The 13,566-nt window shown below is 47.5% G+C and overlaps 1 protein-coding gene across 7 annotated transcripts in view; it reads right to left on the reverse strand.

Moving 5' to 3' along the window:
* Window positions 1-344: 344 nt before the first annotated feature.
* The window catches only part of DNMT3B (DNA methyltransferase 3 beta), a 44,330-nt gene continuing 31,108 nt past the window's right edge, over window positions 345-13,566 (reverse strand). For 3 of the 7 annotated variants that reach the window (XM_072736111.1, XM_072736110.1, XM_072736114.1), the window contains 11 exons: window positions 12,670-12,749; window positions 12,266-12,378; window positions 11,660-11,843; window positions 10,964-11,048; window positions 9,806-9,951; window positions 8,852-8,942; window positions 8,361-8,509; window positions 7,128-7,213; window positions 4,438-4,507; window positions 3,600-3,718; window positions 345-1,957 (listed from right to left, as the gene is read on the reverse strand). In XM_072736111.1, coding sequence (XP_072592212.1) covers window positions 1,816-1,957; window positions 3,600-3,718; window positions 4,438-4,507; window positions 7,128-7,213; window positions 8,361-8,509; window positions 8,852-8,942; window positions 9,806-9,951; window positions 10,964-11,048; window positions 11,660-11,843; window positions 12,266-12,378; window positions 12,670-12,749 — 1,265 coding nt within the window. In that variant the 3' untranslated portion in view covers window positions 345-1,815. The remainder of the gene's footprint in view (window positions 1,958-3,599; window positions 3,719-4,437; window positions 4,508-7,127; window positions 7,214-8,360; window positions 8,510-8,851; window positions 8,943-9,805; window positions 9,952-10,963; window positions 11,049-11,659; window positions 11,844-12,265; window positions 12,379-12,669; window positions 12,750-13,566) is intronic. The other 4 variants (XR_011996943.1, XR_011996942.1, XM_072736113.1 and 1 more) reach the window with 2 other exon arrangements.

Here is a 13,566-nt window from a genome sequence, read left to right on the forward strand (position 1 = left end):
CAAGCCTTAAGTGAACTCAAAGGCTCCAGTCCCTTGATTTGAGACCCAAGGCTTAGAAACTCATTCACTAGCCCAGTCCCTGGACCAGCAGCATAGAATTCTTGGACTCTACTCCAGACAACGAAATCAGAAACAGGGTGGAGCCCAGAAAGCTCTGCTTTAATGAGCCTCAGAGGGGAGGCTGGTACACTGGAGTTTGAGGGCTAGTGATCTAGACCATAAGCTCCATGGGGTCACCCAGGTACTCCTGGCAAAATGCTTGCTGCAGGAACCAATACCTCCAACTCCCAGGCCCGCCCACGTCCCACCCAACTGACCCAGAAAGAAGGAAAGGGACACCATGCTGTTAGAGAAATACTGATTTTAATTCAACATAAGGTAAACTCTAGGCATCTGTCATCTTTCAGCCTAAGAATTAGCAAAACTGTTGAAACAAGGCACAATTTTCCCCATACTTGTTACGTGGCTCCAGTTACAAAAAAAAAATTTTTATGAAAATGTTAAAACATAAAAATAGAAGTCTGTGATTTAAAAAAAAAGTGTATAAAACAATCCCCACAAAACCTGTCAACGTTGATCCTGATTCTACAAAATAGCACCAGTAAGAAGAATAAAAGTTGTTAAAAACCATTACGACAGCATTTCTGAAATGCAGCTTTCCCAACCTCCCGCTCCCCCTAAAAACTTCTCTCGTGGAATACAAAAGGACTTTAAAATCACTGGAGGGAGAGTCGAGCTGTTATTGCAGTTTTCCCCTGCAGTCTCTGAGATGAGGGGCAAGTGTGGGGAATGTGCTTTGCCCCAGCTGTCACTGCTGCTCAGTTTAGGAAAAGGCTGAGGATTTGGGGTGTCCTACTTCTTGTCTGGGGACTTGTGCCTGCAGAGTAGTCTGTAGGGTCCGTTGTGGGGGCAGAGGAGGGTATCTTCCCTTAGCTTCCTCCTTTGCTCCCTTCACATGGGGAAGAGGGAGAAGCCACACCTGCATAACACAAGGCAGCAGATAACCCAGCCCACCCAGTCCTGAGGTCCTGAGTTCCCCAGAGGGTTCTATTGCAGTCACTGGGAGGGGATTTAGCTAAGGATGTCTGCCCCCTTGGGTTTGTGGTGGGGTGGGGTGGGGGTGGGAATAGCCCTGAATGTGATGATGAGGTCATCCCTGCTGAAATCATCATCATTATGGAAAATACTCTACATGGACCCCGGTAGTGGGTCCCAGCCCTTTATGCTGAGGCCAGAGGAATGTGCTTGCTAGATAAAAATTCAAGAAAGACATAGGCATCCTTTCCTCTTCTGCTAGCCTGAGAGGAAAAAAAACACCCAGGGCTCTTAAAATGTCCCTTAGCTACATGTCTACCACTGCATGCTCCTGGAAAAGAGGAGCTGCAGATGTTTTTAAAAAATCAAAGTCTTGCAGTAACTGTCTTAGATGATTTTTCAGCATTAACCTGAGTATTGGAGAGCTGTCAGCACTGTGGTTTTGGTATCTTAGCCATTGTTTCTCTGAGCCGTAAACCCAGGAGGGAAAAAGAAAAAAAAGCCATCTTACTACCTACTTCAAGTTTTAAAAGTTTTCGGATTAGACAAAATGAGCACCGTGTTTGGCTGCTCCTAGCAGCCGGGTCTGAATTGTGCACAAGGAGGTGGCACCTCAGGCTGCCCCTGCCAGGAGGGGGGTCACGCGGCACGGCCCGCCAAAGTTATCTGGCGTGACCCCACAATGCTGAGCAGAGGAAGGGCAGAGCTTGGGCTGTACCTATTGGGTCCTGGCTCTGCCCTACATACCCCAGTGCTACTGGGCTCTGGGTGCCTGGGGGGTTATTCACAGGCAAAGTAGTCCTTCAGGGGGGCGAAGAGGTGTCGGATGACAGGCACACTCCAGGACCTCCCAAGCAGCTTCTGGCGGGCACCACGGCCCATGTTGGACACATCCGTGTAGTGTACAGGAAAGCCGAAGATCCTGGTGGGTTGGAGGGCACCAGAATAAAAAAGACAGGGAGTCAGAAGTGCCCCTTCCAGCATACTTAGGGCCTCTGGGAGATCCTCAGATAAAGAGCATGGCACTGCTCTTTCTGCCCTTTGTCCCATCCTTTCCATCATGCCAACCGGGCCTTCACATGAGCCCTCTCTTGACCCCCAGAGCCCTCTCTTGACCCCCAGAGGTCAGATGAACGAACAGGTTCTTCAGAACACAAGTGACAGTCAAGAGGGCATTGTTCCTCTATGAGGATGCCTGTTTTGTGCATCCCCAAGCACTAGCACTGTGCTCCTGGCACATAGCTAGAGCTCAGTGGATATTCCCCATGTGAGTGAGTGAATGAATGAATGAATGAAATGAAGGCCAAGAAACCCAGACAGCAAGCAAACAGACATGTATCTGCTTTCAAACCACAAGAGGAGAAAAGTTAGGCAATTTTCTAAATAAGAAATAAGGACATTTGCAGAAATGGATCATTAGATGCTCAGATAATTAACCGTAAGTACACTGATGTTAGCCTGCATTTTCTATCAATCTTAAAAGCCAGTTGTTAGATCAAGGGCCAAGCTGGACTTAATGGCAGATGGCAACCAAATATACTAAGAGCTTCCTCCATGGGATTCCACCAGGCCTGGTAAGAGGTTACAGATACACTAAACCTCAGGCTTTCCTGGGTTTGTAATCTAATACTAAAAAGCACACCAATAGGCCAATGACTAAAAATGAGTATTAAGAAACATGCCAAAGATGTAACACCATAGGCCAGTGTCTTGTTTTGCCTATATATATTGACAGCCATCTGCACCCACCTAGTGTCACAGGACCAGCCCAGCATATTAGGCTTAGGTTTCAAAATACAGAATCCACAAGATGAACAGGCAAGGTTTCCTGCCAGTTTCTATGAATCAGAACTTCCTTTTAGACTAAGAAAAGTACTGTCAAATCAGAGAAATAAAACCAGTTGTAGGGACTGAAATATCTGGAATGAAAATGCTCTTATCAAATCCATTGAGATGCAGCCAAAAATGTAAAGAGGAATATTCATAGCCTTCATTTCTAACGAGAACAAAATAAACAAGAAAAATGTAAAATAAAAAATGAAACCAGAAAAGGAACCTTAAAATCCAAGAGCTGGTTCTTTGAAACAAAACAGTTAAACTACCAACTTAGCCAAATAAATAGAAGACAGACTGGCTAAGTAGGAACCAGCTTTGGACCAGCAACTTGGCTGGGATTGGAGGGAATTAGCTTGGAGGGAATCTTCTGAGAAAGACCAATGGCAAAGTCAGTAGGATGGTCTTTTGCTGGTTCCTCATATGCCCTGGAGGCCCAGTATGCTGGGGCAGGTCAATGCAAGGGCACCAGAGCAGAAACGGGGAGATGGTGCAGTCGGTCCAACGACCTCACGTTTCAGATTCCTCACTGCCACCACCCTTCTATCATTTATATCAGGAAAATGAGCACTGACTCTGAAATGGCTCCCAGCTCTGCGAACATTGGTCATTTAAGACCACAGAGAATTGAGGCAAGCAGCTGCCCACTTGTACTGCCTGCCTTTAACCACACGTCCTTCCCCTTTCTCTCTGCCTGCGTGATTTCCCTCTTCACGTGCAGCCCTGCTCACCTTTCTAGCTCAGTGCACCACAAAACATCTTCTTTGCCATTCATGACAACAGGGAAAAGTTGGTTTTTCCCCTGTCTGATCGAGTTCGACTTGGTGGTTATTGTCTGTACTTTCTTTAACTGGAGAACAAAACGACATCATGGAGTGAGCACAGGATGAAGGGTCTGGGTCAAGTCAAAGCTCATAAGCACCTAGGGAGGATGGAGAAGGGAAGGCAGGTGGGGAAGAGGGGGAGGCAGGGTTGGGCTCACAGAGGGAATGAGAATAGGAAAACTGGATGGCGAGAACATTTTGTGCTTCCCACAAACACCAAGAAGTTAATGAACAGGAAGGACCAGCCTCACAGAGAACAACAGATAAAAAAAAGTGACCATGAATAAGATCACGTGGAGGGGCAAGAAAACACCAGAGTTATTGATCAAGCAGGATTAAGGAAAAGTAAAAACCCACCCGGATTTTGAGGATGGCCCACTGAGGTTGTGAATGAATGAAACCTAGCCTGAAGTAAGCATTAAGGTCACGGAAGTCTTAATTATCTATGACAATTTTTGTGGCAAAAGTAAAATTACTCCTTTGTTACTGGAAGATGAGCTGAAATTATCTGTGTCTACAGAGTTTGCATTCACAAACTAGTCACCTTTTCTCAGTGAGTATTTGTGTATCAAGAACCTCTCCTGCTCTGCTCTAAGATGGGACAGAATAATAAAGTGGGGAAAGAGGGCCAACACCAGGGAGTCATGTGGCAGGGAAGGGGCAGAAAAAACTGGACACCAAGGTCAAGTCCTCGCTTGGAGGTCACCAAGTGCATTTCCAGAGACCATTTGTTAGCACGTCTTACCTTTGCTGTCCTATTGAACTCCAGACAGTCCTGCAGCTCGAGTTTATCATTCTTTGATGCTATCACAGGCCTGGGAACATCCAAAACCCATTACTTTCTACCAACTATAAAGGGGCCTCGGCTAGGCACTTCCCAACGTGGGAAGGAGGGCCGAAGACTGCAAAATGTGCTCTGGCAGTGAACTTGTTACAATTACCCGATTAAAAAAAAAGTGAGCCTCGCAGGAACATCATACTATGTGCCAAAGACAAAAAGACTTGCCCCTTAAAGGGGCAAGCCCAAAGTCCAGGAGTAAATGCTCTCCCTTCCCAAATTTTAATTTTAATAAGAGCTCTCCTACTGAGAGATCAGAATGAAGGGGAAAAAGCACACTGGCAGGAGTCAGGAGACCCCTTTAGTCCAAACCCACCACTCACTGACTGAGTGACCTTGAGCAAGTCAGGCCACCTCTCTTGGCCTCAAGAGCTTGGATTAATTAGGTCTTTGTGGATTTATCTGCTGCAACTAGCACATCAAACCCATGATTTGGTAGTTTACAGCTGGGGATGTGGGGATGTGGCCTCCAGAGGGTTTCAGGAGGTACAGGCAAGAAGGACAGGAGATGGTTGACAATACTACAATTACCCTTATAACTTTCACCATTGAAACCTGCAAACGCAGAGGCAGACAGATGCCTGAGAAGGGAAAGGGCTAGAACTCAAGGAACCAAGTGGTTAAGCACTCCAGAGCAGAAAACCAGCAAAAGGTCTGAATGCACAGAGTTGATGAACACCACAGCAACTCCTGTGTAAGTAACACCAAGGGTAAAAGGAAATCAGATTGAAGAATGAATGTGATGACCTACAAGAGAGGCCACTGAATCACACAAAACATTCCCCTAGATTCTGTCAAGGATTTCCGTGACCTCACCTTCTGGGCTTCCAATGCCTGCCTATCCCCAATCTTCAATCTTCCATGAACCCAAGGGAGCTGGGAAACACAGTGCAGCCCTACCCGGTGATAATTGCAGGACTGAGATCTACACAACCCAGATATCTGATCTAACGACAGGATTTCAGATCAGGTGATGGTGGGGTCAACCATCCTAGAACCCTGCAGGGCCAAGTTGTAGCCACCCAGTTATTCTCACAATTCAGGCAGAGAACTCTGAAGGTTCTGAATACGCCTCCATTCATCTGATACCCTACATCTAAGGCATCAGCAAATCCTGTTAGTCCCACCCTCACATTACCTACAATCTGATTCAGTAGAACTCCTAAGCTGCCAAGCCCCCAGAGCCACACTTGTATTGTGTTGAATATGTATGAATGGTGCCTCCTGGGGCACTCTGAATAGGCACCCTCCCGGGCCTCCTCATTGCTGCCCTCATCTTGCCCTTGTCTATCTTTCTATGAGCAAACACCATGAACATGAGATACAACCCTCACCCCTTACAATGGCTCAGGAGTTCCCATGCGATGACCCACATGTGCAGTACAAATTGGCCCATACGGAGTCCTCTGTCTTACCCTCCTAGCCATTGTAGCCCCTGGAACACTGTTCTCTGAGCTGGGTCGTCCAATTCACTGTCCACATCACCATTTCCCCTATTCCTTCTGCCTGGAAGGTTCATTCCTCCCTCAAATAACTGAGCAACTCATTTCTTTTATTTAAGGAATGAGAAGCCTCTCCATCAATTCCTCCAATGCCCCAAACCTCCAGCCATGATTATGAGAAATAATTTAGGGTCTTCTCTGCCCATCCCTCATTAGCATGTCATCTCCATGAGAGCCAAGGCTAACATCTAATGTGTTCCCCACTAAACTGGCAACTCGGACAGCAATGCCTGGCACAGTGTGAGTGCTCAAGTGTTGAGTGAAGAGTCCACTTCATCCAGACATAGACATTTTCCATTTCACTGGCTGATTAGCCAAATAAAACTGCAACACACCCAAAAGAAATGCTTTAAAATATTCTAGCATCTTCTCCCCTCTGTTCACACTTTGCTAAATGCCTGAAAGTTATTATGCTTCCAGCACTTCCTTCTAAAGGAGGAATTTTTTTTTAAGTTTAACTCATTTGTAAGTCTAGAATGTCACATTACCATCATATTTTGTATCTTAATTAGCAGTTTGTATCCCCCAGAAACCACATGGAGGAGACAATGAATCCTTTGCTAAGCCACTTACTTTGTGGCTTTGAACATGGAAAGAAAAAAGGTGGGAAAAGTTCTTGGCTAAAGAAAATCCAATGGGGGATGGTTATCTCAGCTCTGTTACTGGACTGGTCATCACCACAGGCCTCGGCCAGGGATTACTTCATCTAAAAATCATTTGTATTTCCCAATGGACAGCAGCAGGGAAAAGAGGTAGAGTACAGAAGCATCAGTACTCCGTATACTCGGTCCTAGCATTTAGCAAAGTGTGAACAGAGGGGAGAAGATGCTAGAAGCACTTTTGAGAACCTGGCCCATGGGCAGAACGGGAAGAAGTCAGAGAAGAATAAGGAATGCTGGACTCTGACCATCAGGTTGGTGCTGTACTTCTCAAAAGGCTTCAACCAGGACACCAGGAATTGGTCTGAATCCCTGGTGGGGCCATTTCCCAGAAAAGCCAGTGGGTCTCTGAGTCACAAGAGGCCCACAAGAGTTCAGTTAGGGCTCACATCATTATACTTGGCTATTACCTGTCCCACCTTGTGCCCCTTGTTACCTGTTCATTCCCGGCAGGTTGCCCCAGAAGTAGCGGGCCCTGTGAGCAGCAGATACTTTGATGGCATCGATCATCACTGGGTTACACTGCAGAGAAAGAAGGACACCTGCTGGGAGCACACATCAAAATTCACACAGAAGTAACTGTGGAGCTTGACCTGAGTATATAGGTGACACAGCGACCCCCTGGCAATAGAGGAGGTATGGTTTCTGCCAGCAAGAAGACAGACCAGACCAATCCCCATCAGGAATCTGGCTAAAGGGCAGCCCCGATGGCCCAGCGGTTTGGCGTTGCCTTTGGCCTGGGGTATGATCCTGGTAGACCCAGATCAAGTCCCAGGTCGGACTCCCTACATGAAGCCTGCTTCTCCTTCTGCCTGTGTCTCTGCCTCTCACTCTCTCTCTCTTACTCTGTGTCTGTCATGAATAAATAAAATCTTAAAAAAAAAAAAAAAAAGGAATCTGGCTATAAGACACAGCTAGTACCCTGATATTAATGGTATGTTAGAAATAAGATTGGACCTGCAGGTTCTGAGAGAAGATATATCCTCAGACCTGACAGATAATTACAATGTGCTATATACAGGTAGTAAAAAGCAGTTCAGAATTGAAATCTGTCAAGTTGGGAATCCTGGCTGCAGAAATGTAGTGTTGACAAAATGTGGCTTCTGACAGCCATCTGCCAGGTTCACACAGCCTGTTCCATAACCTCTCTAGCAGAACTTAGGTATTTAAGTTTCGAAGAAAATGAGTAAAATGTAGAAAAAGTATTTACTATAAAGCTTGATGATAGTGCTTCATAATGAATCGACTGCAGCCCCTAAGCAGCGGTTCTCATCACAGGGATGTGGGGGGGGGGGGGGGGGGGAACCTCCCTAGAGTAAAAGTTTGGACAAATCTCCTTAAGCCCCAAAAGTAGATGAGGATTTCATCATCTGACTTCAGTGGGTTCAGGGTGAGGTTAGACATCAAATATTTTCCATACACTAAAAACAATCAACCCTTTAATAAATAAATAAATAGATAGATAGATAGATAAATAAATAAATAAATAAATAAATAAATAAATAAATAAAATAAAAACAATCACCCACATGACTGCATGTGTTTGGAGTTTAGCAGTAACCTCCATTAAGACCTCAGAAATCATACCCAAAGGATGAAACACCCAATCATGCCCCAGTGCCAACAGGGCTTTCTCATCCATTACAAGCAGGACCCTAGGTCTCCTCACCTCCAGGAAGCGAGAGATGTCCCTCTTGTCGCCCACCTTCATGGCTACCACATTCTCAAACATCCAGAAAAAGGGCCGGTCATCACCCTCCTTGGGGCGTGTGTAATTCAGCAGGTGGTAGAACTCAAAGAAGAGCCGGCCTGTACCCTCTGAGCACACAAAAAAAGATTGGCAGAGACAAGTTAAGACCCTTCATTCAGTCCACCCCTCTGTATTGAGACCAATGGGTTCCCAGTGATCACCTGACTACAGCTGACACTCTATTAAGATGACATCCTACAGTCCTTCTTGTAGTCCTCTGGAGTGACCAAGGACATAGGCATCAGCAGTGCAGAATTTATTAATATCTCTGGGGACAGGATTTAAAATGGACAAGGGTAGAACTATCAGGTAACATTGTCAGAAACAAATAGTTCCTTCTCAGATCAGGCCTCCTCAGGACTCAGGTGATATAGGAGCTCTTAGGGTCACCAGAAAGAAGGGATGCTCACCATACAGGCCTTTCCTGGCAGGGTTCACATTTGAGAGATCATTGCATGGGCTTCCACCAATCACCAAGTCAAAGGGGCCCCATTCTTCAATCTGTGAGAGAAAAAGTCACTCTTAGGGAAGGCACTCTTAGTGGGGTGACAATAAAGGAATACAGCCTCTGTCACAGATACCTATGAAGAAAACCCACTTCGGGACACCTGCACAGCTTAGTGGTTGAATTCCTGCTTTAAGCTCAGGGAATGATCTGAGAGCCCTAGGATGGAGTCCCATAGCAGGGTCCCTGCAGAAAATCTGCTCCTTCCCCTGCCTATGTCTCTGCCTCTTGGTGTCTTTCATGAGTAAATAAAATCTTTTTAAGAAAAAGAAAAAAAAGAAAACCCACTTGTAGAGCTCAGGTGGTAGAATATGAAACCTAGCCTCAAGATGGTGAGTACGTGCCCCAGGTTGGGTGTGAAGCCTACTTTAAAGGAGAAAAAAAAAGTTTCTTTTTTTTTTTTTTAATTATTTTATTTATTCATGAGAGAGAGAGCGAGAGGGAGAGAGAGATGCAGAAACACAGGCAGAGGGAGAAGCAGGCTCGATGCAGGAGGCCCGACAGGGGACTCGATCCCGGGGCTCCAGGATCATGCCCTGGGCTGAAGGTGGCGTTAAACCACTGAGCCACCCAGGGATCCCAAAGAAGATGCTCTTATAGAATCTCAATTGGTCACTCAAGTCTCCCCAATCCCACTGCTGACCCAAGACAACCCAATGCTCCAGATTCTAGAAGATCTAAATCATTCTGAATAATTTACCTAATTGTGGATCATGGCACTACAGCTGGATGAAACCCAGGTTGCTCTTCTACCACAGCCCTGGGCATGGGGAAGGGGACCACATGGCTATGGGGATGTGTGGGGGTGGGGTGAGGGCATGCATGAGGGAAAACTGAGCGGGAGTGCAGGCTGCCTCACATTTCTCTTCGTGATATTCCTGACGTCATTCACATATTTGATGTTGCCCTCATGCTTCACAGTTCCAACAGCAATGGATTCTTCACACACTTCGGAAGCGACGTATTTCTCCACTTTGATGCCCAATTCTTTGAGGACCAAGTACCCTATAGGGGGTCAGGGGACATCAAGTGCATCAGGATTGTCCTCCCTGGGCACCCTACTTCCATTGATTCTAAGCCATCTCCAGAGCTCAAAGCAGACCCACCAAGGACATGGTCATCCTCAAGGGAACCCATGCAGATAGCACAGAAATCGTTTGCTGAGTACACTAGGCCCCCAGGATTGCAGAGTTTCATCAAAAAATATATGGATAACCAGTAAAACTGACTACCAGGATCTAGTAAAACGGACAGGCACAGAGCCAAGGCCCCAGCACCTACCACCCAGCACAGTCAAACACAGACACACAGACAGGAATCTTCACCAAAAACATGTTTAGAAAACAACCTCAAAGCCTGGTGGCATGGACAAGGCTCAGTCCTACTATGTGTGATCTGCACCAACACAAGTAGGTCTTTAAGACCCAACAGAGTGGGGGAAAACAAGCTATCAGTAATGACATGGAGGAGCCATTAAGGCTGTCAGGGATTTAGGAATTGAGACACCAAAGTATACACATTAAGTACAAATGCTGCGAAGTGCAGAGCACCTCATTCTACTGCTTCCTGCTCTGGTAATATAGAGATGTTCCTAACGATACATTACAGAGTAGTTTTGAGGGGTAAATGAGTTGTATCAGACAAATCCCCCAGAGGCAGCATGCATGTTGACTATGCTTATTCACTACCTGGGGACCTGAGGGAAATGGGAGGAAACCAGATTAGAGCTGCCTAATTCAGCTCCAATGGATCTAGGCTTATAGAACAGGAAAATCATTTCCTAAGATACTTGCACCTAATAAAAAGTATAACACAGCTAAAATATACCTGTCTTTTAAAAAGCCCCAAAAGAGGGCCAGGAAGGTGAAATGGTGGAGAGGATTCAGGAAAGAAACAAGGAGGCAGTGGTGTTCTCAGAACAAGTGACCAAGAGGTCATCCCAGGGGTCTTTCCTGGCTTTGATGACAGGACACCTGGAGCAGGTGAGCGAGCATCCCTAGGTGAACTCCAAACTCACCTGTTGCAATTCCATCAAACAGGGATAAGACTCGAATGGGCCGCCTTCGGGCTGCGGGAATCGCAGGGTATAACTTGGGGGCTTCCTGCCAGGTTAAAGAAGGAGGTCACGGAGGTCAAGGTGCAGGGGGTAGACTCAACCCCTGGAAGAGGGGAGGTGGGGTGGGCTGATCTTCCTGAAGGTCACAAACCCTGTGCTCTGCAACTTCCTAGCTAGGATCCCATGGAGAGCTCCGGCACAGAATGGCCATTCTACCCTTAGACGTGAACACAGATGCAACTTTGATACAGATGCGCGCACACACACACAAAAACACAATACCCTACTCAGGAATGACCTGGAGCCTCCCTCCACCAACTGCAGGCAGGAGCTCAGGAAAATCCACTCCCACCAAGATTTAAGAATAAGCCACAGGCTTCCTTTTCCTCTTCGGTTCCCCTAAGGCTAAGGCTTAGTTTAGTTCTATAACCATTTTCTCAAAAAGGCCCTTGAAAATCCAATATAATGAGAGGCCACAAAGGGGAGGAAGAATACTGGAGAGGCCTGACACCATACAGAGGATGTGCTCTGAGGCTCTCAGATGCTCATTTGTACAATGGATCTTTTCCATTAATTCTTTCCAACACATCCAGCATGCTCCAGACCCCGGAAGTTCTGGGGGTAGGTGGTACTCGGAGAAAGAAGCCTGTGGCTTACATATTCGAGCCCCATGTCGCTGGTGAAGAAGGCCTGCAAGCGCACGTTCCAGTCCTTCCGGCGCCGCAGGACACCATGACAGCGCTGCGGGAGGCACATGTAGCAGCTCCAGGGCTCCTGCAGCTTGGCATCTGCTGCCGTGCCCGTGCCCACCAGGACCTCCAGGCACTCCACACAGAAGCACCTGTGCTCGGGAACAAGGAAGAGGGTCGCCTCAATCAAGCAGCTCCCCTGCCAACCCCACCAATGACACAGATGTCAACAGACTGTTGACAAACCTTCAGGTCCCAGTAGCTCCTCACCAAGGGCCGGAAGGCCCTGTGTCGGGATTTGGGGGACACTAATCTCTTGCTTGGATACCAAAGGGCCCTCAGCCCATGCTGTGGCACAGACAAGTTTCCCAAAGCATCCCCAGAATCTGACCATCTCTAGGGGGTCCTTCCCTGCCCTCAGGGACCTAAGTTTTTTAAGTCCATCCCTACATCCCAGTTCCACCTTAAGTACTCGAGGACCTCTGCCCTGGGGAATACTGGCTTGGACCCAGCTCCATGCTTGGGATCCCTCTCGGCAGCAGATCTGGCCCACGGGGCCCACACCCATGCTCACCGGCAGCAGCTAGTGTTGCTGCAGAGGAGCAGCTCACGACCTTCACAGCACACGGTGCAATAGGACTGATAACCATCATCATCATACATGTAGAACAGCTCGAGGAACCGGTCCTGGCAGCCCAAGAGAAACACCCGTGAAATCAGAGACAGGGACCTGCAGGGACCAGCACCTCACTGGCTATGGCCCAAAGGATGCAGACACTGACCCTTTCCAGGGCCCCCAGCTGGGCTCTGCTTCCCACTGTAGGATGGCCTCCCCAGTCCAGCTCCCGGGCCTCAGCACTCCACTTGCGCCTGCCCGGGCACGGACAAATGACATACACATGGGTGCCTTTTTCTGGGGAAAAGTACAGGGGAGTACAGGGAAAGGGCAGGAAAGCCCAGGGCGGGATTACCACTTACCCGGCATGTCTGGCAGAGGCCACCCTCAAAGAGAGGGTGGAAGGACACGGGGTTTTTCCTACCACAGGACAAACAGCTATCTGTAAGAAAGATAGGGATACAGCTTGCAACAATTATGACCACAACACTAGGGCTGAAACTTTGAGTCTAACTGCTTTTGAATAGTTATTGTAAGCTGGCAAAATAACAAGGACTCCTCACACTTTGTTCCTTTCAGCAATGCTTCATTCAGATAGATAGAAAGGCCAAAAGAGAGCCCAGGGCAGGAGGTCCCGCAAGATAGGCAAACGTGCAGTCCAATAAGAAGGCATGGCCAACTAGGAAGACATAGGGCAGGACACTGAGGAAGTGCCACCTAGCCCAGGGATAAGCTCCAGAGGACCTGGTATGAAAATCTTTGAGATAAACGTGGAAAATTTCTGGTGATGCCAATTTGCTGGTGTCCTCGTGATTAAGAGTAGCCTGCACCAACCTTACTCATAGCAGTTGAATGCAATTTGAGAACACAGGTCCCTTACTATTAGGATATTGTCTTGACCTCACACCAGCAGGTCAGGACTGAGCCACAGCACTGATCATGTGGGTAGGGCCATTGAGAAACCTGAGATCCAGGTGCCTGGGTGGCTCAACTCTTGGTTTTGGCTCAGGTCATGTGATCTCCAGGTTGTGGAATAGAGGCCTTTGTCCGGCTCTGCTCTCAGCAGAGTCTGCTGGAGTTTCACTCTCCCTCTTGCTCTCTCACTGGGACCCTCGCTTCCCCTCTCTGGCTCTCTCCAAAACACATCAATAAAGTTTATTTTAAAAATGCCTAAGGGGGGCAGCCCGGATGGCTCAGCAGTTTAGCACCCGCCTTCAGCCCAAGGCCTGATTCTGGAGACCTGGGATCGAGTCCCACAT

This window comes from Vulpes vulpes, chromosome 14 (genome assembly GCF_048418805.1).
Source record: "Vulpes vulpes isolate BD-2025 chromosome 14, VulVul3, whole genome shotgun sequence".
NCBI classification, from domain to species: Eukaryota; Metazoa; Chordata; class Mammalia; order Carnivora; family Canidae; genus Vulpes; species Vulpes vulpes.